The 26,928-nt window shown below is 42.2% G+C and overlaps 1 protein-coding gene across 2 annotated transcripts; it reads right to left on the reverse strand.

The window, feature by feature from the left end:
• Window positions 1-1,646: 1,646 nt before the first annotated feature.
• On the reverse strand, window positions 1,647-26,646 carry LOC124033513 (lactadherin-like). 2 transcript variants are annotated; one of them, XM_046345530.1, is made up of 10 exons: window positions 26,474-26,646; window positions 18,841-18,966; window positions 18,273-18,404; window positions 11,611-11,724; window positions 11,251-11,432; window positions 10,531-10,686; window positions 10,108-10,252; window positions 7,507-7,709; window positions 4,847-5,002; window positions 1,647-4,002 (listed from the first exon to the last, which is right to left on the reverse strand). In XM_046345530.1, the coding sequence occupies exons 1-10, from the start codon at window positions 26,550-26,552 to the stop codon at window positions 3,859-3,861; spliced, it is 1,437 nt and encodes a 478-aa protein (XP_046201486.1). In that variant the 5' UTR covers window positions 26,553-26,646; the 3' UTR covers window positions 1,647-3,858. The 2 variants fall into 2 exon arrangements, with proteins under 2 accessions (XP_046201486.1, XP_046201488.1); XM_046345532.1 differs by having other exon boundaries at window positions 7,507-7,691; window positions 26,474-26,645.
• Window positions 26,647-26,928: the final 282 nt, after the last annotated feature.

Genomic DNA, 26,928 nt, shown 5'->3' on the forward strand with positions numbered 1-26,928 from the left:
CAAAGCTGATACTGACATACCCAAGATGTGCAAAGCTGATACTGACATACCCAAGATGTGCAAAGCTGATACTGACATACCCAAGATGTGCAAAGCTGATACTGACATACCCAAGATGTGCAAAGCTGATACTGACATACCCAAGATGTGCAAAGCTGATACTGACATACCCAAGATGTGCAAAGCTGATACTGACATACCCAAGATGTGCAAAGCTGAACTGACATGATGTGCAAAGCTGATACATACCCAAGATGTGCAAAGCTGATACTGACATACCCAAGATGTGCAAAGCTGATACTGACATACCCAAGATGTGCAAAGCTGATACTGACATACCCAAGATGTGCAAAGCTGATACTGACATACCCAAGATGTGCAAAGCTGATACTGACATACCCAAGATGTGCAAAGCTGATACTGACATACCCAAGATGTGCAAAGCTGATACTGACATACCCAAGATGTGCAAAGCTGATACTGACATACCCAAGATGTGCAAAGCTGATACTGACATACCCAAGATGTGCAAAGCTGATACTGACATACCCAAGATGTGCAAAGCTGATATTGACTCAGGGTGATACAGACATTACTGTATTGATTAATACTTTCTGAAGTCACTGTATATTATTACATTTTGTGATGTTTTTGTTTGTTTTGTTCTTCTTCAAGGGTTTTTTCGGCCGCTCGTGAACATTGAGCTTCTTTTCAAGGTAAGACAATGTTCAGAGTCTACGGCCCTTCGTCGGTCATTGGTCAACAGTAGGGATTCTTCAATGAAGTGTTTGTTGTCATCCAATTATAGATGACTCGTTTTCATGCACATTTTTACACTTGAGAAATACTGCACCAAACATCTTATTTAGATGTGACATTTTGTGACTAAGATTTTGTGACAAGGATAGTAAAACCACACACACACAGTGCTAATATATAGTCAGAGTGTAGTTGAAAGCCTTGGCCAGGGGCAAGACATACCAGCCTGTGTGAATAGTAGAGAGATGAGGAGCTAAGAGGGTCTGATTACTACTATAAACACCAGTCTATTGCCCAGCCAGGAGAGTCCTTTATTGGGTCATAGGTGCCCCGTCCCAAATGGCACCCTATTCCCTATATAGTGCACTACTTTTAATCAGAGCCCTATGTGCCCTGGTCAAAAGGTACCATATTTAGATGGGTGCCATTTGGGACACAGCCAGGGAATGTTTGGATGGGAAAGACACAGACAGGACTATGGTCTGACCCACAATGGAAATCCCTCAGGGGTCTCAGTGTTACAACAGAGCGGTCATCAATGGCTTGTATCCCAAAAAGCACCCTATTCCCTATTTAGTGCACTACTTTTGAGCAGGGACCCATAGGGCTTGGGTCAAAAGGCATTAGGGTGCCATTTAGGTCAAACACATGGGTTGTCTTCTGTGGTTCACACTGGACTGGCCAGACTACTTCCTAGTCCCAACATGTATGGGACACCAAAATGGACTAGACATCAAATTTTCCTTCAAAAAGGTTGAGATGAGTTAGTCTAGCCTTGATGACAGTGTTTTATGAATTATTGTGCCATTGTGAAGTCGGGAACAGAGCATTATTTCTAGACAGTCATCACGCCCAAAGAGTCTAAATGACTGTAGTTTATACTGACGCTGGTTGTAAACATGTTTATTGCAACTATGAAGTTTAAGAGTGTCTGTTTATTTTATAAAAGCAATTCAGATTATATGCACCAACATACACAGCCCCATTAACAAGCCCCCGTGATGTCACTTAATAATCAGGTCCCACTTCTGCTGGAACCAACTTTTTTCTGTACTGCTATCCATGACACGCCCATCCTGACAGTATGATCAGACAGGTCAGACAGGAGAATGGGGCTCCACTGCAGAACTAGGGGGAACACAAAGTTCTGCTCTGTAACATCCTGGCAGTGGCATGGTCACAAATTGAAGAGGAAGAAACAGTGGGAGGGAGAGAGAGGGAGGGAAAAGGAGAAGGGGAAGTAGTAGAGGGACAAAGAGAAATGAGAGAGAGAGCAAGAGCGAGAGATAAAGAGAGAGAGAATATGCCTGTCACTGAGAGTTAGGCAGAAGGGCGAAATTACAAAGGGACACTTTTTTGTGCTTCTAACTAAGTTGATGCTATTACTGTAAGACTGATATCAATGTTTACCCATGCAATGTCTTATGTAATGGACATTCTTTTCAATCAAAATGTTTAACACAGAATGTTTTTCAACTTTTTTAAATTAGTGATGTCTGTTGAAGACCAACATATTTGATTTCTTAAAAAGAAAAAAATTCAAACCACAACAGAGTCCAATAATTTCTACTCACTCAATCATTTCTACTTGTCTCTCCATTTCAGGCCGACTTGGAATGCAAGATTATTATTAGAACAAACAAATCTGCTAAATTGGCAAAAAAACTTAAGTCATGGATCAAGTGTGAAAGGTACACACCATCATACTGAACAATCCTTTGCAGCTTTTAGTTTCACTTTAAAAAACAATGCCCTTCCTTCAATTAATATACAGTATAGGTAATGTACAGTTCAATAATTCCATTGTCAGTTAACAAATTTGTTAATTTATTATGTCCAGCTATTTCCCAAAAAGTATATTGCACACAGGCCCTGCTTCAATATACTACTAAGTGCTCATATCAACCAGCTGACGTGTCTACTCTCCCTTCGATACAATCACATCTATATTATGGTAGACCAGGGGTCTTTAACTCCAGGTCTGGGGCCACATCAGGACTGCAAGCTGCTTTTTTGTGGTCCTCGACAGAGCCTTTTGTTTACTGTAAATCACAGTGGAGGCTGCTGAGGGGAAGACAGCTCATAATAATGTCTGGAATGGAGCGAATGGAATGGCATCAAACACATAGAAACCATGTGACACATAGAAACCATGTGTTTGATGCCATTCCATCCATTCTGCGACAGCCCGTCCTCCCCAATTAAGGTGCCACCAACCTCCTGTGTTAAATCAGTGGTATTCAAACTTTTTCAGCAGGGAACCCATTTTTTGGCAGAATTTCTGGTGACCCCAACCCAAATCTAAAAACACAACCTACATCAACAAATAACTTTCAATTCATTGTCTTGTCATCTCTCTAATAAAAATTAAGAGAACCAATATTTCTCAAAAATGTATATTGTCCCATACAATAATCTGTTGGCTACTCTTCATTTTTGAGGTCTTTAAGTCCACGCCGACTGGGATAGGATGTTATTTTTATTTGGCGACCCTGACTCTGAATACCACTGCTGTAAATAGAAGGCTCTCACCCTGGATACATAATGCCAAAGAGCACGGCGGGACAAGCAGCTGCTAGGTCGGCTGGCAAAGTGACATCACACAGAACTGTGAGTGTTTGGAACGTGTTGGAACTGGCAGCGCTGGGGGAAGGTTTGTCCGACATGTTCGCTATACTGTGCTACTTTTGACCACAGCACATGTACTGCCAAAAGGTCAAAAATTGTGCACTACATTGGGAATAGGCTGTCATTTCAGACATACCCTAATTCTTCAAAAGAGAATGTGAGAGCCCATGTATTTAGAATTGACACTGGGCCACAGTCACTGTGGAAAGGATCAAAAACAAATTGGAATTGATCAGTTTTAGCTGAAAATATTTGTAGAAATACAAGCTGTAGAGCAGACTTAATCTGGAAAATATTCTATTGATGCAAAGTTCTGGAACGTTAGAACCTGACACATTTTCCCAAATGTACATTCTATACATTAGATTTCTATGTCCTGGTGGGTGTAGAGGAAGGTGTGACTGATTCCAGTGTGGATAGGTACGTTATGGAGACTGGGTGGAGCACTGGTGGATTATGGGTAATGTAGTTCTAGTAGTCACAGCCCAGCAGCTCCATGCGCAGGGTGATGCGCTCTTGCCACTCCCAGGGCACAACGCGCAGGTAGCGGGCGTAGAACGGAGGCTCAAACAGGTTCTTCTTATGCATGTTGTTGTCAATGTTGCCTTGGAAAATCTGTCAGGGAACACACACACATCAATGGTCAATTGTTAACTACCAAATCTGTCAGGAAACGCACACACATCAATGGTTAACTACCATATCTGTCACATAATGTCAAGGGTCTACACTCAATGAAAAGATGGGTTGTTTATTGGTCTGAACTATGACCTCATTCATGATGACACAACTCCCCTCCCAGTCCCTCTGAGGAAGCCCCTGGCTACGGCACATAATGTCAAGGGTCTACACTCAATGAAAAGATGGGTTGTTTATTCGTCCCTAAAGGTCATTGAATTATTCAGCGTAGGTCCCCAATGCAAATTTAAACAGCCCCTTGCTTGCAGCACTCCCATGGGGGTGAAGATTGGCCTCTCCTATTCCACACAGAGAGGGGGGCTACAGGGGTGAGTGTCACTAGCACTGTTCCAGCCAGGGACAAAACAGGAAGTAAAGAGATCATTCACACAGAGGACCAGGGGATACACTCCACACACAGAGTGGGGGTCCGGAGAGGGGGTCCGTAAATTGGCACGGGAAACACAGTCAGGTCCCAACTCATGTCAACAAACTGTGCAGAGGTTTGCAAAACCCCTTATCCCTACTATCGAAATCAAATAGTCAGGGTAAAAATGATTATAGTATGTCTGTGTCTCTTTACTTTTAAATGGCGTCCTCTCCTTTCCTTTATGAACATTGAAACGGCTGGGTAGACTTATATCATCTAACAGATAAGATCAGTGGCGATGAAGGAGAGGAGACAAGGAAAGGAAACCAATTATGCGTATTAGAACTATGGGGAGCCCCAATATATGGGAGTGTCATAATGAGAATACGTTGTGAGCAGTGGTTCACAGACCTTCTCTGTGTTGGTGTTCTCATCCTTCACCAGGTTCCAGGCCTGTCCGTCGTCGCTATAGGCCACTTTGAAGGCGGACACAAACTGCACCACCCCAAAGTCCTTGGCCCCCTGGGTGATGATGCCTGTCAGATGCTTGGTCTTTTCCAGGTCAACCTGGGACAGGATCATGGAGGACAAGACAATAACATATAGACCAGATTAATGATAATACCTTCAATTCAATGAACCCTGTATTTTGGTATTTAAGAAGTAGCTCTTTTCCCAAGGTCAAATAAAATCACAAAACGTGTCTTGGCTACAGTAGAAAAACCACAGTAGAAAAGAGAAGGATGGTTCACACACATTCAGTTCAGGTGAAAAAAGGAAAAGGTTTATTCCATTTCAAACGTTTCAACTACTACAAGTCCATCTGAGCTTCATCAGTGTCATAGAAACCTACTACTACTACGTAGACTCCCTCAGACTCCCTACAAGGTCACAGGAATGTCTTCACTGTTCAGAAACCTACAACTCTACAAGGTCTTCAGACCTACCCCAAGGTCACAGGAATGTCTTCACTGTTCAGAAACCTACAACTACTACAAGGTAGACTCCCCTCACAGGAATGTCTTCACTGTTCAGAAACCTACAACTACTACAACTACAAGGGGAATGTCTTCAGACTCCCAAGGTAGACTCACAGGAATGTCTTCACTGTTCAGAAACCTACAACTACTACAAGGTAGACTCCCCTCACAGGAATGTCTTCACTGTTCAGAAACCTACAACTACTACAAGGAATAGACTCCCCTCACAGGAATGTCTTCACTGTTCAGAAACCTACAACACTACAAGGTACTACTGTCTTCACTGTTCAGAAACCTACAACTACTACAAGGTAGACTCCCCTCACAGGAATGTCTTCACTGTTCAGAAACCTACAACTACTACAAGGTAGACTCCCCTCACAGGAATGTCTTCACTGTTCAGAAACCTACAACTACTACAAGGTAGACTCCCCTCACAGGAATGTCTTCACTGTTCAGAAACCTACAACTACTACAAGGTAGACTCCCCTCACAGGAATGTCTTCACTGTTCAGAAACCTACAACTACTACAAGGTAGACTCCCCTCACAGACTCCCTACAAGGAATGTCTTCACTGTTCACAGGAATGTCTTCACTGTTCAGAATAAGAAGTGTTCACTGTTCAGAAACCTACAACTACTACAAGGTAGACTCCCCTCACAGTGAGTTCAGAAACCTACAACTACTACAAGGGTGTCTTCACTGTTCAGAAACCTACAACTACTACAAGGTAGACTCCCCTCACAGAAGTTTATAAACAAAGATACTACGTCAACATGTCAGACTCCTATCCCTGATGTCTGTATTCCCACACAATTTGTGCCCAATATTGAATAGCTGTTTCATCATATAAAATAGTATGAACCAAGAACAGATGTCAGAATCCCACAAGGATGATAACAATGATCCATGACTTTTTGTGTTACAAATCATATTAGGAAGAGAAAGTGATCCTTCCTCTAAGCACTGTTTCCATTGATATTTAGATGGTATTCACAGAGAAATGTTGCGGTAACCCTCTATACACTCTGGTACGTACTACAACTAATTCAACACAACTAGGAACTACCTGGTAGCTAAACGTTCCCATCCTAAAGACACAAACAACTAACTCATAGGTTATTACTGTATGAATACCATTTGACCAACTTCCAAGTAATTACCATGTCATTTCTAAACCGTAAAATAAAGTGCTACCCGAAATCCTTTGTTAAAGTAGACAGTTTAAAATGGCAATGTGGGATTGGTACATACATGTACTTACACTACTGTTCAAAACTTAGAAATGTCCTTGTTTTCCATGAAAACATACATGAAATGAGTTGCAAAATGAATAGGAAATATAGTCAAGATGTTGACAAGGTTATAAATAATGACTTTTCATTGAAATAATAATTGTGGTCTTCAAACTTTGCTTTTGTCAAAGAATCCTCCATTTTGCAGACCTTTGGCATTGTAGTTGTCAATTTGTTGAGGTATTTTGAAGAGATTGCGGGTACTATTTAATGAGTACTATTTAATGAGTACTATTTAATGAAGCTGCCAGTTGAGGACTTGTGAGGCGTCTGTTTCTCAAAATAGACGCTCTAATGTACTTGTGCTCTTGCTCAGTTGTGCACCGGGGCCTCCCACTCCCCTTTCCATTCTGGTTAAAGCCAGTCTGCGCTGTTCTGTGAAGGGAGTAGAACACAGCGTTGTACCAGATCTATTCCATGCTGATTTCTCGCATGGAATATCCTTCAAAAACAAGGCCATTACTAAGTGACCCCAGACTTTTGAATGGTACTGTATATAGCTAGCTATTGGTTCTTAAAGAATAGATGTTTAGATGCTTTACTCCATCAGAATCCAAAATACTATTTTACTCCATTGTTTGTAAACAATATAATTTTAAACAAACACTAACTTCAAAATATGGTTAAAAATATGCTTTTGAGCTCATGGATGTTCAGTCTTTGCATCCATAGCTCTGTCTATGAATTTGAGTGTGGTTACATTTCTCCAGGCCCCATCCCTCAGCTGTTTACCAAAACAAGTGGTTTGTTTTTGGAATCCATATTGCCCCTTTAAAAGAGGAGAGTCCGTCTCACCTGTAGCCACTCTGAGCGGTTGTTAGTGGCGGGGGACCAGGCGTTGGTCTTGCCCTGTTTGTCTAGCCGGGCGAACTGTGGGTGCCAGGTGAAGGCATCAATGCCCCAGGTGCGGAAGGCACTGGACGCCGAGAGCTGTCCATCAGAGACAAGGCGGGACTTCATGCCCATTGGCTCAGAGCAACCTGTCGTGTTGGAATATACTGTAAACGAAACAGCAGAGAGACAATGATAGACAGGAAAGGAGTGGAGGTGAAAGACAGAGAACCAATAGAGAAAAACCAATGATCACACCAAAGTGAAGAACCACCCACTCAGTGGAGTATATTACAAGGAGCCCGTCCTCCTAATTTATCCCTCCACCAACCAACACTGCAGCTCAAGGAATGTAGATTAGCCATTTACTGATTGATCGATTGATTTGACATGATATGAACATTGAAGAACAGACAACATGACATAAACAGTGTAGGACCGATAGCATGACATAAAGAGTGTAGGACAGACAGCATGACATAAACAGTGTAGGACCGATAGCATGACATAAACAGTGTAGGACAGACAACATGACATAAACAGTGTAGGACCGACAACATGACATAAACAGTGTAGGACCGATAGCATGATATAAACAGTGTAGGACAGACAACATGACATAAACAGTGTAGGACAGACAGCATGACATAAACAGTGTAGGACAGACAACATGACATAAACAGTGACATAAACAGTGACAGACAACATGACATAAACAGTGTAGGACAGACAACATGACATAAACAGTGAGGACATGAAAGAAACAGTGTAGGACAGACAACATGACATAAACAGTGTAGGACAGACAACATGACATAAAAACAGTGTAGGACAGACAACATGACATAAACAGTGTAGGACCGAACAGTGTAGGACAGACAGCATGACATAAACAGTGTAGGACCGATAGCATGATATAAACAGTGTAGGACAGACAGCATGACATAAACAGTGTAGGACCGACAGCATGATATAAACAGTGTAGGACAGACAGCATGACATAAACAGTGTAGGACCGACAGCATGATATAAACAGTGTAGGACAGACAGCATGACATAAACAGTGTAGGACAGACAACATGACATAAACAGTGTAGGACAGACAACATGACATAAACAGTGTAGGACAGACAGCATGACATAAACAGTGTAGGACAGACAACATGACATAAACAGTGTAGGACAGACAACATGACATAAACAGTGTAGGACAGACAACATGACATAAACAGTGTAGGACAGACAACATGACATAAACAGTGTAGGACAGACAGCATGGCATAAACAGTGTAGGACAGACAGCATGGCATAAACAGTGTAGGACAGACAGCATGGCATAAACAGTGTAGGACAGACAACATGACATAAACAGTGTAGGACCAGACAACATGACATAAACAGTGTAGGACAGACAACATGACATAAACAGTGTAGGACAGACAACATGACATAAACAGTGTAGGACAGACAACATGACATAAACAGTGTAGGACAGACAACATGACATAAACAGTGTAGGACAGACAGACATGGGACATGCATGACATAAACAGTGTAGGACAGATAGCATGACATAAACAGTGTAGGACAGACAGCATGACATAAACAGTGTAGGACAGACAGCATGGCATAAACAGTGTAGGACAGACAACATGACATAAACAGTGTAGGACAGATAGCATGACATAAACAGTGTAGGACAGATAACATGACATAAACAGTGTAGGACAGACAGGTATGCCATATTATTTCCTGTGTAAAGGCACACTACAGAAAGTTAATAGTAAGACCAAGTAATGAAAGCAGGGAATGAAAAGTACCAGACAGATATTTATAATAAAAAAATAACATTTGTCTAAAGGAGGCATTGAAATGAATAGGAAAGGAGGCAGGGAATAGGAAAATAATGAGGAATAGGAAAAGTGAGTGAAGCCCAAACGCCTTACTAGCAGCAAGTCAATTTGAACTGTAGCTCTATACACACTGAGTAATAGGGTGGGGCTGGAAACACATATGGACATGGTGTGTGAGTGTGTGTGAGTGTATGGGTGGTGCTTTTGTCAGGAACTCCGTCCCCATTGTTGCACTGCATGGGTCTCCCTCTGAATGCTGTCCAAACCATTCCCTACAGTATGTGGTCTAAACAGAACTACATCTAGACTCATGTTAGGACATCTAAACAACCCCTCTTACTGTCAGCAAGCTGGACAGAAGAGCCACAGTGTCAACACAAGGAGACCGCATGTACCCAACTTAATGCCTTTTACTTGGTGGGCTTGTAACTTTTCTCAAGGTCTATTTGTGGTTCAGGCAGAGGACTCTGAATGGGGTTTTATTTACAGCTGCATGTCAATAGTCTGGAGTGGCTTCCTCTCTTTATCTCCCTGTTACCATCTGATGTAAAAAAACAAGACACCAAATGGCCAGATCACATTTCTATCACCTGTCCTGAGTTTCCAGATCGATGCAGACGGAGACGAGGAGGAAAGGAAGCCAATTAAAACTATTGAGATGCAGTCTAGTCGTCTTTCCACTCTATTTCCCCGTGTAGAGGTGTCTGTTTACCATTGAGCTCACAGCCCACCAGCTCCATACGCAGGGTGCAGGCCTTGCGACACACCACAGGAATGACGCGGATGAACTGGGCCACGATGGGAGGGTCAAACAGGTTGGTCTTGGTGCTGTCATTATCAATGTTACCCACAAACACCTGTGGCACAGAGCACAGAAGTGATGTCACCAAGTTGTTACAGGCATTCATGTGGGAGCAACTGTACAGGTCCAAGTAAAACATGCCAGTAGGAACAGATCTAGGAACAGCTTAAACCTCCCACAATTCTGACCTTAACCATTAAGAGGATGAAACACATCTGACCCGTTATAAGTTATTGTAGACTGTAGGAAATGGGACAACTGTTTAAAATAACTTACCCTGAGTCACTAACTATAAATGAATATTACTATGGTAAACTCGTATTGTAAAGTCACCTTGTCCTTCCTCTGTCCCGCTGGTCTGTAGGGGGTGTAGGTCTTACCATCAAAGCTGGAAGACACTTTAAAGACCTTAATGTACTCAGCTATGCCCATTCGACTGGCACCCTGGGTGATGATGCCAGTTAGGCGCATCTTCTTTTGCATGTTGATCTAGAGTCAGAGGTCAGAGAGAGGTCAGACAGGGGTCAAACCACTAATCATCCTCCCCACTGGGATTTAGATGATACACTGTTAGAATAAAGGGTTCCAAAAGGTTTCTACAGTTGTCCCCATAGGAACAATGTTTCTGTTCCAGCTAGAAAGTTTTCTACATAGAACCCAGAAGGGTTATTGCGGGAACCAAAAAGGGTTATTCAAAGGGTTCTCCTATGGGGACAGCCAAAGAACACTTATGTTCTAGATGGCACCTTTCTTCCTGAGAGTACAGTGTATGTCTGTTTATATGGGTACTATGGGTACTATGCTTAGACTTTACTAGAGCTGTGTAGCATCATTCAGACACATCTAAAAAGTGTTTCATTTCTTTTCCATGACAATGTCCATAGAGAGGCCAGATCGGGTGACTTCATCAAGTAGAAAAGCATGTTTCAAGCCAAAGTTTAGTCTGGACCCATGAGGTGCTGGCCACAGTCCACCAGTGGGTTATGACCTACCATTTGAGAACACGATTACCACAACAAGTGATTATTTACTAAACTGACTTGGTTCTCTAACCTCCATCCAGGGGTTCTTGTCATGGTTGGCGGCGGTCCAGGCGTTGACCATGCCCTGGTTGTTGAGCCGGGCCAGTTCTGGACCCCAGCGCTGAAGACCCATAATGCCATAGTGTACAGAGGAGGCCGAGATCTGAGACTCTACGATTTCTCCTCCCTCCATCCCCATCAGAGATATACAACCTGGAACAAACACATACATATGTCTTATATAGGAGACAGAAACAGGTTATAATCTCTAATATAGACATACTGGTTGTGACTTAAAGTACAAAGAGAGACCGTTCATAATGTGTAGCACACAGAGTAGTAGACATGTTTCAGTCTCTCCTATGCAGCGGTTCCCCTGCCCTATACTTACGGAGCTGGCATTGCTTTCCAACGTAGGGTGAAGGGCACAGGCAGGTGTAGTCACCATCCAGATCTCGACACATCCCACCGTTCTTACATGGCTGCTTCTCACAGTCATTCACATCTAGACAGGACAAGCACAAGAGATAGACACAGTTACATAGAAGTTGGGTATGTCATCATAATAAACCCTGTCCTAACATAGGAATCTGACATGGGACTTCATAATGTCACATAATAAACCTTGTCCTAACATAGGAATCTGACATGGGACTTCATAGTGGTCCTTCTGTAGCTCAGTTGGTAGAGCATGGCGCTTGTAACGCCAGGGTAGTGGGTTCGATCCCCGGGACCACCCATACGTAGAATGTATGCACACATGACTGTAAGTCGCTTTGGATAAAAGCGTCTGCTAAATGGCCTATTATATTATTATATTATAATGACACATAATAAACCTTGTCCTAACATAGGAATCTGACATGGGACTTCATAATGTCACATAATAAACCTTGTCCTAACATAGGAATCTGACATGGGACTTCATAATGTCACATAATAAACCTTGTCCTAACATAGGAATCTGACATGGGACTTCATAATGACACATAATACCTTTCTGGATGGATTTTTTCAGGAAGACATCAAGACTAAACATTGTTGTCCTTATCTGGTCATATAACTAGATTTTCTCTATGCAACCGGACCATAACGATTGAAAATACATCAGAATGAACCAGTTCTGCCCACTGGGTCTGACATCTAAAACCCTCCCTGGACCTGAGCAGGAGAGAACACAGTCCCTGATGGCTAAATGCAGTACACTTGTACCCCAAAGGTAAGTCAGATATAGCCCAGTGGTAAGACTACCTGGCACGCAGGCTAATCAGCCAGGTGGGTGAACCTTGAAGCACCACAATACCACCAGTGGGCCTCCATAATGCCTCTCTGCAGGTGTGTTCTCGAAGACACAGGGGTGATGATAGGGGCACAGCTGGGGGCAACTTTGGGGCCAGGCATCATAAATGACCACAGGTGAAGGGCAGGGTTGCGGTTTTGGGTGTGCTCTATATTGTGCCTGCAGGGTGAGGTGACCTGGGAGTAGTCTATGGTAGTCTGTCCACTGCTGCAGCTCTTTCTAGTCCCCACCAGGGGGCTCAGTTGTATTATAAATGGCATGGACTAAAACTGGGCTGTATTCATTAGTCCACACCATAGCAAACCATAGCAAAATGGTGTGCAACAGAAAACACTGGTAGGTCCCCTGTTTGCTTCTTATTGAACAACAACAAAATGATTCAACAAAGTTATTGCCGTCAGGGGAATTTTAGAAGTGATTATTGTTATCAGATAAAACAGTATATCCCAAATGGTGGGTCGGTACCTGTTAGCGAGTCATTACTGATTCGTTCTAGGGTGTGGACCTTAGAAAAATCTGCTTTGTTCGTTCATTCAGTGCCCGTGGGTCACAGGAAAATTCCAAAATGGTTTGGTGGGTCATCGGACAGAAATATTTGGTAACCACAGAGCTAGAACATCTTGATATTGTAATTACTCATCCCGGGAATTTAAAAATAGGCCATAAACAGTAAACACAGTGGTTTAAAACAGTGTTTATAGCAGTGTCCCTGGGAGCCACTTCCAGGTTGTAATCTAGGGGGCAGACAGCACTAACACTACATCTTCTGTTTAGCTACTGTTCCCATTAACTCTAAGAGGATTGGTCCCAACTCTAAAACCCATTCCGCTCAACGGCGTGACAACACACACACCCACACTGAGAAATACAAGCACACACCCACGGGCATGCACATACACAGGAAACACACACACGCACCGCACCCTCCAGTCATTCTGAGAATCTACTCGGTAAATAACATCTCTGACCTTGATTAGGTAGATTAAATGCCATAGGTGTATCTTTAGACTATGTGTGTGTGTGTGTGTGTGTGTGTGTGTGCATGTGTGTATGTGTCCATGTCTGTGCCAATGACAGACAGGGACACTGACAGAAGGTCAAGAGTGGTTTGATCCATTCTTAGAAGGAAGGGCAGAAGATTCTAGAATAATGGGGTCCATAACAAACAGCAGTATATCCAACCACTACCCAAGCAGGAGAACTTCAGCCATGTTGGACTAACAAGACAGTACTGGGATCCACCTTACACAATCTATGACGTCTGGTAGAACAAGAACAAATGTGGGTGGTGACAACCAAACAGCAATAACACTGGTGGTCAGACTAGCAGTTAGAGGTTATAAATATGCTATGAATCATCTACAGTTTTGTAGTCGCATCAGCACGCCTGGTTTTTCAATCAGATTCTGGACTTTCAATGGAAAACTTGGACAAACCAAGGAAATGAATGGAAAGGACAAGGGTTATAGTGGCATTAGCCTCCTAGATCCTAATCTGGAATGTGAAAAGTCTTGTACCAGTCCATGCATGAATATCAGTTTGTTTTAATGAGATGGCAACTACTGACCCAACTAGCACTGAGGCTCTCAATAGCTAGGCCTACTGTGTAGAGAGCAGGACTGGCAGAGCTCTCCTCGCTCTGCTAAAGCCTTCTCAGATTAAGAGTGGACAATGGCTAATTGCTGTAAAGGTGCCTCAGAGGGAGAGTTCCTGGCTGGCTAGGGGGGTATTAGAGAAAACCTGGTAGAAGCTTGTATACACAAAACATGCAACTTAGAAAAAGTCAATTGAACATAAATATCCAAGATGGCTGAATTTAAAATTGGGAAATTGTTGAGCTGACATTGTATACCCCATTAATCCAATCATTTATGCTCAACGTGAGTCCAATTTTTTTGCTTTTGCAAGTTCCATTTGACTTTATTACATTTTTTTGTCAGGACCAGTTTATCATTATTATATACAGTACCATGCAAAAGTTTGGACACACCTACTCATTCAAGGGTTTTTCTTTATTTTTACTACTTTCTACATTGTAGAATAATATTGAAGACATCAAAACTATGAAATAACACATACGGAATCATGTCATAAACAAACAAAAAATGTTTAACAAATAAAAATATATTCTATATTTTAGATTCTTCGAAGTAGCCACCCTTTGCCTTGATGACAGCTTTGCATACTCTTGGCATACTCTCAACCAGCTTCACCTGGAATGGTTTTTCAACCGTCTTGAAGGAGTTTCAACACACAGTACGCAGAGCAGTTGTTGACTGCTTTTCCTTCACTCTGCGGTCCAACTTATCCCAAACCATCTCAATTGGGTTGAGGTCGGGTGATTGTGGAGAACCGGTCACTCCATCCCTCTCCTTCTTGGTCAAATAGCCATTACACAGCCTAGAGGTGTGTTTTGGGACATTGTCCTGTTGAAAAACAAATGATAGTCCCACCAAGCGCAACCTAGATGGGATGGGGTATCGCTGGGGAAGCCATGCTGGTTAAGTGTGCCTTGAATTCTAAATAAATCACAGACAGTGTCACCAGCAAAGCACCACCACACCGTTACACCTCCATGCTTCACGGTGGGAACCACGCACACGGATATCATCAGTTCACCTACTCTGCGTCTCACAAAGACACGGTGGTTGGAACCAAAATCTCAAATTTGGACTCATCAGACCAAAGGACAGATTTACACAGATCTAATGTCTATTGCTCATGTTTCTTGGCCGAAGCAAGTCTTTTCTTCTTATTGGTGTCCTTTAGCAGTGGTTTCTTTGCAGCATTACGACCATGAAGACCTGATTCACACAGTCTCCATTTAACAGTTGTTGAGATGTCTGTTACTTGAACTCTGTGAAGCATTTACTTGCACTGCAATCTGAGGTGCAGTTAACTATAACGAACTTCATAATGACACATAATAAACCTTGTCCTAACATAGGAATCTGACATGGGACTTCATAATGTCACATAATAAACCTTGTCCTAACATAGGAATCTGACATGGGACTTCATAATGTCACATAATAAACCTTGTCCTAACATAGGAATCTGACATGGGACTTCATAATGACACATAATAAACCTTGTCCTAACATAGGAATCTGACATGGGACTTCATAATGACACATAATAAACCTTGTCCTAACATAGGAATCTGACATGGGACTTCATAATGACACATAATACATTTCTGGATGGATTTCCTTTCCTGTGACGGTCCTCATGAGAGACAGTTTTATCAAAGCACTTGAAGAAACTTTCAAAGTTCTTGAAATTTTCCGGATTGACTGACCTTCATTTCTTAAAGTAATGATGGACTGTCATTTCTCTTTGCTTATTTGAGTTGTTCTTGCCATAATATAGACTTGGTCCTTTACCAAATAGGGCTGTCATCTGTATACCCCCCTACCTTGTCACAACACAATTGATTGGCTCAAACACATTAAGAAGGAAAGACATTCCACAAATTAACTTTAACAAGGCGCACCTGTTAATTGAAATGCATTCCACGTGATTACCTCACAAAGCTGGTTGAGAAAATGCCAAAGAGTGTGGAAAGCTATCATCAAGGCAAAGAGTGGCTACTTTGAAGCATCTCAAATATATTTAGATTTGTTTAACACTTTTTGGTTACTAAAATGATTCCATATGTGTTATTTCATAGTTGTGATGTCTTCACTATTATTCCACAATGTAGAAAATAGTAAAAATAAAGAAAAACCCTGGAAGGAGTAGGTGTGTCTCACACACACACACACACACACACACACACACACACACACACACACACACACACACACACACACACACACACACACACACACACACACACACACACACACACACACACACACACACTTTAAAGCCCATCCATCAGCAGCCGACGCTTCCCTGGGATGCACTGCAGGCAGAGTTACTTCTCCTCATCATAGAAGGGTTTAGAACACTCATTCTTAGGTTTTTGTTATCCAAATAAATGTTTTAAATGTCATCATAATGGCATCACTGTTTTAAAGGGACAATCTGCAGTTTCGATACAATAACAAAGCCACCCAGCTGCTGTTTTGGTTAACAGCTGAGGGAAGGGGCTGGAGAAATCAACATATTTCTAATTCATGGACAGAGCTATGGATACAAGGACTGTCCATACATGATCTCAAAATGATAGTTTTAACAATGTTTTTATGCTATACAGTTTTTGACTGCAATTACATTGTTTATAAACAAAGGAATAAAACAAGTTTATATTTGGGGTTCTAATAGGGTACGACAGTTGATCTAAACTCATGAGAAATGGGTATGTTTAATTCATTTTAAAAGTCTAAAGCTGGATGTATTTAATACAGATTGCCCCTTTAATGTCATGTTACTGTTATGTCATAGTGTGAAGCCAAAGGGACAATTCTATATCATGTGGATAATACAGTTGTTTTATTCCATTCTGCTCCATGTAAGCACTTACTAAACGTTCCTTTGGATACGAGTGTCTGCCAATGATACGAGTGTCTGCCAATGATACGAGTGTCTGCCAATGATACGAGTGTCTGCCAATGATACGAGTGTCTGCCAATGATACGAGTGTCTGCCAATGATACGAGTGTCTGCCAATGATACGAGTGTCTGCCAATGATGTGAGTGTCTGCCAATGATGTGAGTGTCTGCCAATGATGTGAGTGTCTGCCAATGATGTGAGTGTCTGCCAATGATGTGAGTGTCTGCTAATGATGTGAGTGTCTGCCAATGATATGAGTGTCTGCCAATGATATGAGTGTCTGCCAATGATGTGAGTGTCTGCCAATGATGTAAGTGTCTGCCAATGATGTAAGTGTCTGCCAATGATACGAGTGTCTGCTAATGATACGAGTGTCTGCTAATGATATGAGTGTCTGCCAATGATGTAAGTGTCTGCCAATGATGTAAGTGTCTGCCAATGATACGAGTGTCTGCCAATGATACAAGTGTCTGCTAATGATGTGAGTGTCTGCTAATGATATGAGTGTCTGCTAATGTCTTTTCTGTACTACTCACATATTTAAAAACTTTTTTTTAAAGTAAGGACCAGATTGGACCCCAGTGAAGGTTAAAGAGCTAAATCACAACTTCTTCAAAAGCTGAGATCACACTGAACATCTTATGCCTCCCAAGCAGGAGATTAAAAGGAGATTCATATCCACGATTCACCCAGTCATGCTGCATTTAGTCAACATGGCTGAAAAACGCTTTTTCACTCTAAGACGCTTGGCTGGGTTGCCATTTCCTCATTAGCTAACAGCCCTCCAACGAGCTGAATGAAAGTCTTTCATGAATCATGAGCTCACCACAATGCTTTCTTACACTCATGCACAGAGTGGAAAATGTCTCAGGCGTTTCCAACTTTTACACCCATTAATGTTAATAATGCCTCAACACGACCTGCCATTGACACACCATTCAGTCTGTCAGTTTGTTGTTTTGACCGGAATGGTGAAAGTTAGGATTGGGGTAGTGGACCCTACCCAAGCCAAGCTCTGGTTCTCCTCACCTAAAACAATTTGGCATTAATTGTTTCTGATTTAAAAATGTACCTTAAGACAACAATCTAGGGGAAACGCTGAGTAGTACAGACATGTTGGCCATGTTCGGCTACTTCCCTATTACTTTCACCAATCCTACCAACCAATTCAGATCTGGGATTACTTGAAGGAAGGAAAGCCCGGGTCGGCAGGGAGAATTAGGACAGGTACAGTCACAAGTAAGGAACTTACTGATCTGGCAGTGCACGCCCTCGAAGCCAGGCTGGCATTTACACACGTACTCGCTGAACACGTCTCCTCGTCTGGTCGGAGTGATGACCTCACACGACCCATCATTCCTGCAGGGGTTGGGAATGCAGGGACCTAAGGTAGGATTGACCAATTATAAAGACGGGACACACTCAAGGAAAAAAAAAATCAAGAATATGCTTTCATTTACTGAAAAACAGTCAGGTTTAACACAAGGAAATGGAAGCCAGCGCCTGGATGCCAGTCCAAGAAATTAGCTTTGCTTCTAAAAATGAAGTGACAAGACCAAAATCTCAGTATGCTGAGTATGTTGAATTGTCCCATTTGAAACTCAAAGCTTTTTAAATACGGCCACCTGCCTTGACCATATTTGGCAAGCTCTACTCCTCCTTACCGGTCTCATTGACCTGCCTTGACCATATTTGGCTAGCGCTACTCCTCCTTACCAGTCTCATTGACCTGCCTTGACCATATTTGGCTAGCGCTACTCCTCCTTACCAGTCTCATTGACCTGCCTTGACCATATTTGGCAAGCTCTACTCCTCCTTACCAGTCTCATTGAGGTGGCAGGTGTCTCCAGTAAAAGCATCAGCACAGATACAGATGAATGGGTCCTCCCCCACCCCGGTCACACACGTCCCTCCGTTATGGCAGAGATTCACTTCACAGTAATCTCCTGGAAGAGAGAGAGAGAGAGAGAGAGAGAGAGACATACGTGGAGAGGGGGGAAGAGACAGTGGTAAAGAGAGGGGGGAAGAGAATAAAATGAGGGTATCACAGGGTGGCCACATAAAGGCACGATATGGAGCCTCCATGCACCTGCCATGTTTTAGACAGTTTGACAATCTCTGTGTCAAAAGGAAGTTATACCTCACCTCAATGGCCTCTCCATTACATGTGATCAAGCATATCTTACATCACAGCATGAAAAGTTGGAGGGTTGATAAGGGACGCCCTGGACTCCTGGCCCTGTATTCACAAAGCATCTCACAGTAGGAGTGCTGCTCTAGGGTCAGTATATGCTTTCAGATTATAATGAATAAGATGACACAGGCAGGGAAGACCTGATATTAGGTCAGCACTCCTACTCTGAGACAATTTGTGAATACAGGCACTGGCACTCTAACGAGAGTCGTTTCCCTCCATGAACACAAAGGAGATGTGGTGATACTGAGGGCCCATGTTAGCTGGGAGGTCATAGAGGGCCTAAGTGCTGACTCACAGAGCACAGGAAGGAGAGGACAGAAACAGGTGGTTTTATGGTTCCACTAAGCCAAGAGTGACCTTACAGTCCTCCATGACATACCAGCATACTATTCCAGTTCATAAAACAGAATCAGTTGCTTTACAATGGGTAGGTTCAATGACATACAGGAGGTTGAAGAGGTGAGCTGAGAATGGTCATTAGAGTTGACAATCATGAACAAGCTCCCTGCCTGAGAAAAATAGTTGGTGTGCTCCCTGTCAAGTATTGCTAAATAGCTTATTATAGAGTTACAGGTATACTTGATGTACTTACCCTCTTGGTACAATGTAATTACTAAGTATTTTAGAAGATACCCAGGTCTATGTAATGTAGAGGGCTGCATGGTGGGGATCTCACTCCTCTCACCATTCACCTGGGCTGTTCTATTCATCAGTGGGTTTAACAGCCTCTGTCAACCTTTTGTAGTGAGCATACTGGCTATACTACCAACAGACACGTTACAGCATGAACACCAGCGTTAAAAACACTTCCTTTGAGGAGCTGACAAAGGGGTGAGAGAAAGTGTTGTGTTGAAAGTGTACGAGGCATTTCAAGTTAAAGGCATTTCATGATTTTGTGGAGATTCCTATAAAAGGTGATATCTAGAACCTTAAAGAGTTCTTTGACTGACCCCATAGGAGAACCATTTTTGGTTCCAGGTAGAACCCATTTGGTTCCAGGTAGAACCCTTTTGTAGAACCCTTTCCACAGAGGGTTCTACCTGGAACCCAACAATTCCTCTGCTGATTACACTCAGGAAAGTGAGGGGATGGAAAGGGGAACAGAAGTGACACCTGACTTTGAGTTTATGGTTCATGACAATAAAACATAAATGGTATCAACTCGGTTCAGTTTCTTTCACCAACTGTCAGCTATTCAAGTGGAACGTGACCCTCGTGTTGTGTACAAGCATTTCGCTACACCTGCAATAACAATGAGGTGCGTGGGTGCAAAATAACTTATGTTCTGCTTTTCTTGCTGCTTGGATACTCAGAAACACATTTAAACACAGCGAAAGATCAATCTCGGAACCCAGAACCTAAACTTGAGTGCAGGCTGGTCAGCTACAGTATGTTAACAGTCTGTCATGGGAACTAGCCACAGATTTTTGCTCTGGCTCCAGACAGACACACTGACATGTTAAATGGACTGTGCATTTCATTCTCACCTCCCCCTGTGCTTTACTTCACTAACAGAATGTGTTTGTCTTCCAAACTAAAAGAATGCAGGATTCCCTAGATTATAAACAGATCAGGAATATACTGTACCTCGAAGTGGATTCCCATTTTCCTCAGTTCAGGAATGACCAAAACTTACAAAACACATCAAATCAAATTTTATTGGTCACATACATATATTTAGCGGATGTTATTGCGGATGTAGCGAAATGCTTGTACACAACACCAGGGACGCGTTCCACTGCTCAGACGTTGCATGCATCAACCAATGGTTTCTGCGTGCCAGGACACTTCATTGACTGTGTCATCGACTGACAGATGGATGTGGTTAACTGATAGGTAACATACCTATACAGACGTTGTAAGATCTGACATTGTGTAAGCAGTGGAATGAGACTTAGGTGTGTCGAGGGTCAGGGGGCTTGAGCCAGGTATACCACCTAAACCTATCAACACACAACATGAACAGGTGGTCGAGGTAAAAATTCCTGGTGCACAAATAAGAGTGAATATACAGAGCTCATTCTATCACCAAAGTGAAACTGGTTCTCTAAATTCTCTGAAGATAATCTGAAAATCTCTGCATTATAAGTATTCCAAGAGATGTTGCAAATAAACACGTTTTGTTGTACAGTGATGCGGATATAATTGAGCACATTGTTGCCTAAGCTTACAGGTAGACCTTTCATTACAGTAGCCATACACCTGTACACTCTTAGAAAAAAAAGGTTCTGAAAGGGTTATTTTTCCGTCCCCATAGGAGACCCCTTTTTGGTTCCAGGTAGAACTCTTTTGGGTTCCATATAGAATCCTTTGTGTAAAGGGTTCTACATGGAATGAAAATGGAACCAAAAAGTGTTCTTTAAACAGTTCTATGGGGACAGCTGAAGAACCCTTTTAGGTTGTAGATAGCAGGTGGAGGGTTGCCGGGTAGAATCACAAGCCCGACAGTAAAAATCTGGTGAGAATTGAATATCCTAGTTGCCATCTGCTCCAGGGGTGCTGCGCAGTGGCTGACCCTGTGCTTCCAACCCTTCTGTGTGTGCATTGGGGTGGGTTGAGTAACACAAATACATTTCTGTTCTCCAAAAAGAAAATGGACATTAAGTGTGGTTCCTCTTCCTTTTCAACCTACAATGATTTAGAGTAAACAACATGCCTCTTACAGGAATCACTGGTTGTGATCGTAGACAATAAACATGAGACTGTGCTGCTAACCATATCTTTACATTTAAGTACAGGGTTGACAGTCATCAAAAATCACATGGCAACAATATGTCTGAGTCAGGCGTTCAATTATATACATTGACTCTAAAAATAGCAGACAGGACTGAAATAATACCCTTCACACTTTTGAAGCACCAACTTTGATGATCTTTTAGGTTTATGGGGGTTGTCATCACTAGAACCATGGTTGGAACAACTCACCTAGACCATTTGAGAGAGGTAGTGCCCTCTGGATCGAGGAATTGTCTGAGGCAAAGAGTAGAAATCTTCACTATCGAAGCTCTAGTGATATATTTTCAGTGGTGATATGTGATAAATGTTAAAAATATGATTTACACAATTAAATGAAATCAGAGCTTGAAAAGTGTATTTGAGAGTGAGAAAGAAAATCACTTGACTGAAAGCACACTTCAAATGTAATTCTTAGCTGAGCAATGAAAATTTGATTCATGATGAGTTAAATGATAAACTAATCATTGATCATAGAAACTGACATCCCTTCATTTTACAGACCAAACTACACAAAAAAAGTAATGACAAGAAAAGGACTGTTTCCTGATTAAAAAGAGTGTGCCAATAACTTTTTCCCTCCCATTACGTTTATCCCTTGCTGTCTCTGCCGGTTCCTCTCTCTCCACTGGGATTCTCTGCCTCTAACCCTATTACAGGGGTTGAGTCACTGGCTTACTGGTGCTCTTCCATGCCGTCCCTAGGTGGGGTGCGTCACTTGAGTGGGTTGAGTCACTGACGTAATGTTCCTGTTTGGGTTGGCCCCCTTGAGTTGTGCCGTGGCGGAGATCTTTGTGGGCTATACTCGGCCTTTTCTCAGGATGGTAAGTTGGTGGTGTGGGGGCTGTGCTTTGGCAAAGTGGGTGGGGTTATATCCTGCCTGTTTGGCCCTGTCCGGGGGTATCATCGGATGGGGCCACAGTGTCTCCTGACCCCTCCTGTCTCAGCCTCCAGTATTTATGCTGCAGTAGTTTGTGTTGGGGGGCTAGGGTCAGTTTGTTATATCTGGAGTATTTCTCCTGTCTTATTTTTATTTTACCTTTATTTAACCAGGCAAGTCAGTTAAGAACTAATTCTTATTTTCAATGACGGCCTAAGGAACAGTGGGTTAACTGCCTGTTCAGGGGCAAAACGACAGATTTGTACCTTGACCCCTAGGACCATGCCTCAGGACTACCTGGTGTGATGACTCCTTGCTGTCCCCAGTCCACCTGGCCGTGCTGCTGCTCCAGTTTCAACTGTTCTGCCTGTGGCTATGGAAACCTGACCTGTTCACTGGACGTGATACCTGTCCCAGACCTGCTGTTTTCAACTCTCTAGAGACAGCAGGAGTGGTAGAGATACTCTCAATGATCGGCTATGAAAAGCAAACTGACATTTACTCCTGAGGTGCTGACCTGTTGCACCTTCTACAACCCCTGTGATTATTATTATTTGACCATGCTGGTCATTTATGAACATTTGAACACCTTGGCCATGTTCTGTTATAATCTTCACCCAGCACAGCCAGAAGAGGACTGACCACCCCTCATAGCCTGGTTCCTCTCTAGGTTTCTTCCTAGGTTTTGGCCTTTCTATGGAGTTTTTCCTAGCCACTGTGCTTCTACACCTGGATTGCTTGTTGTTTTAGGCTGGGTTTCTGTACAGCACTTTGAGATATCAGCTGATGTACGAAGGGCTTTATAAATAAATTTGATTTGATCATCCAGCCCACATTTGGATGTCCAGCTCCTGTGACATTTAACCTTTTCACTAAGACCTACAGGTGAAAAGTTGGGACATTGCGTTGTAAATGTCTGATGCAAGAGGTATGGGCCAGAGCAGTCAACACAAGAGAGCTGGACATGAGAGTGACAGGCAAAATCAGCCGTTATATCTGGCATTAATGAAGTGTTGGCCTACAGAGAGTTACTTTGCTTAGTTCTTTTACAGTGAAAAATAGTCATCTGAATAAAATCAATACAGGTAAATGATACAAATATGATCACCTGTGAGTAACCAGTAGGTGTGTAATGGAAGAAGGATGCCAGAAACGTGTTGTAACTCAAACATACTGTTGGTTGAAACAGTGTACTGTACAGTAAGTGTATACTTTATGTTTGTATCTAATACGAGAGTAGAGGGCTTTATGTTTGTATCTAATACGAGAGTAGAGGGCTTTATGTTTGTATCTAATATACGAGAGTAGAGGGCTTTATGTTTGTATCTAATACGAGAGTAGAGGGCTTTATGTTTGTATCTAATACGAGTAGAGGGCTTTATGGTTGTATCTAATACGAGAGTAGAGGGCTTTATGTTTGTATCTAATACGAGAGTAGAGGGCTTTATGGTTGTATCTAATACGAGTAGAGGGCTTTATGGTTGTATCTAATACGAGTAGAGGGCTTTATGTTTCTAGAACCTTAGCTGGAGTCTTTGGCTGATTTGGCTGCCAGAGCCAGTCTACCTCTGAATGTAACATACAGTGTCTTGCGAAAGTATTTGTCCCCTTGAACTTTGCGACCTTTTGCCACATTTCAGGCTTCAAACATAAAGATATAAAACTGTATTTTTCTGTGAAGAATCAACAAGTGGGACACAATCATGAAGTGGAACGACATTTATTGGATATTTCAAACTTTTTAACAAATCAAAAACTGAAAAATTGGGTGTGCAAAATTATTCAGCCCCCTTAAGTTAATACTTTGTAGCGCCACCTTTTGCTGCGTTTACAGCTGTAAGTCGCTTGGGGTATGTATATCAGGTTTGCACATCGAGAGACTGAATTTTTTCCCATTCCTCCTTGCAAAACAGCTCGAGCTCAGCGAGGTTGGATGGAGAGCATTTGTGAACAGCAGTTTTCAGTTCTTTCCACAGATTCTCGATTGGATTCAGGTCTGGACTTTGACATGGCCATTCTAACACCTGGATATGTTTATTTTTGAACCATTCCATTGTAGATTTTGCTTTATGTTTTGGATCATTGTCTTGTTGGAAGACAAATCTCAGTCCCAGTCTCAGGTCTTTTGCAGACTCCATCAGGGTTTCTTCCAGAATGGTCCTGTATTTGGCTCCATCCATCTTCCCATCAATTTTAACCATCTTCCCTGTCCCTGCTGAAGAAAAGCAGGCCCAAACCATGATGCTGCCACCACCATGTTTGACAGTGGGGATGGTGTGTTGCTTTACGCCAAACATAACGTTTTGCATTGTTGCCAAAAAGTTAAATTTTGGTTTCATCTGACCAGAGCACCTTCTTCCACATGTTTGGTGTGTCTCCCAGGTGGCGTGTGGCAAACTTTAAACAACACTTTTTATGGATATCTTTAAGAAATGGCTTTCTTCTTGCCACTCTTCCATAAAGGCCAGATTTGTGCAATATACGACTGATTGTTGTCCTATGGACAGAGTCTCCCACCTCAGCTGTAGATCTCTGCAGTTCATCCAGAGTGATCATAGGCCTCTTGGCTGCATCTCTGATCAATCTTCTCCTTGTATGAGCTGAGAGTTTAGAGGGACGGCCAGGTCTTGGTAGATTTGCAGTGGTCTGATACTCCTACCATTTCAATATTATCGCTTGCACAGTGCTCCTTGGGATGTGTAAAGCTTGGGAAATATTTTTGTATCCAAATCCAGCTGTAAACTTCTTCACAACAGTATCTCGGACCTGCCTGGTGTGTTCCTTGTTCTTCATGATGCTCTCTGCGCTTTTAACGGACCTCTGAGACTATCACAGTGCAGGTGCATTTATACGGAGACTTGATTACACACAGGTGGATTGTATTTATCATCATTAGTCATTTAGGTCAACATTGGATCATTCAGAGATCCTCACTGAACTTCTGGAGAGAGTTTGCTGCACTGAAAGTAAAGGGGCTGAATAATTTTGCACGCCCAATTTTTAAGTTTTTGATTTGTTAAAAAAGTTTGAAATATCCAATAAATGTCGTTCCACTTCATGATTGTGTCCCACTTGTTGTTGATTCTTCACAAAAATATACAGTTTTATATCTTTATGTTTGAAGCCTGAAATGTGGCAAAAGGTCGCAAAGTTCAAGGGGGCCGAATACTTTCGCAAGGCACTGTATAAAGTCCTTGCACGTTAAAGGGACAATCTGGAGTTAATACATCCATTTTTTTGATCTGGTAAATTAATGACATATAGCCATTGATTATTGAAGAATATAATTTAAAAATGCTTCATGAACTTCATCAGAACCCAAAATATAAGATTGTTTTACTCCAATGTTTGTAAACAAAGTCAATGTAAATATACACTGTAGGTCTATAGCGTCAAAACATGGATAAAACTATCATTCTGATCTCACGGATGGTCAGTCCTCGTGGATGGTTAGTCTGTCTGTAAATTTGAGAATGGTTATATTTCTCAAGCCACATCTTTCAGCTGTTTACCAAAACAAGTAGCGGGTCAGTCGCTTTGTTATTGTTTGAATTCCGGATTGTCCCTTTGAAGGATTAGACTTTAACAGTAGATTCTTGCGATATTGTCGTTTGAGTTAACCAACTAAATAAACGGGACTCACCTTTCACTGAGCAGACGGCAGCGATAAGGACACAAGCGCAAATAAATGTCAAAGGGCACAAAAACCCGTGACGTTTCATGTTGATTTCTCGAGAATTCCCCACTCGTTCCGAGAGTAGACCAGATGGATAATATAATACCGTGATGCCGCTAGTTTCCCGGCTGAGATTGACAGGGAAGGTAGGCGGGTTCTAAATTAGCGGGTTCCATGGATTAATGCGCGGGTGGGCGCGTCGGCGGCTGGGGTAGATCCCTAAACCTTGTACTGTAAAATTAGTGTTAACATTTGTGTTTCACTTTATATATATTTGTTACAAACACTTTGGAATAGACATATGTACTTAGAGAACTATGTTGTTGAAGTCTGGCTATAGTATTTGAACAATGGTAGGTTAACATTTTTCGCTATATGTAACTAATTTACCCTTTATAGTGGGTACCTTTACCCTTCCCTCT

Source organism: Oncorhynchus gorbuscha, linkage group LG04, assembly GCF_021184085.1.
Source record: "Oncorhynchus gorbuscha isolate QuinsamMale2020 ecotype Even-year linkage group LG04, OgorEven_v1.0, whole genome shotgun sequence".
Taxonomy (NCBI): Eukaryota; Metazoa; Chordata; class Actinopteri; order Salmoniformes; family Salmonidae; genus Oncorhynchus; species Oncorhynchus gorbuscha.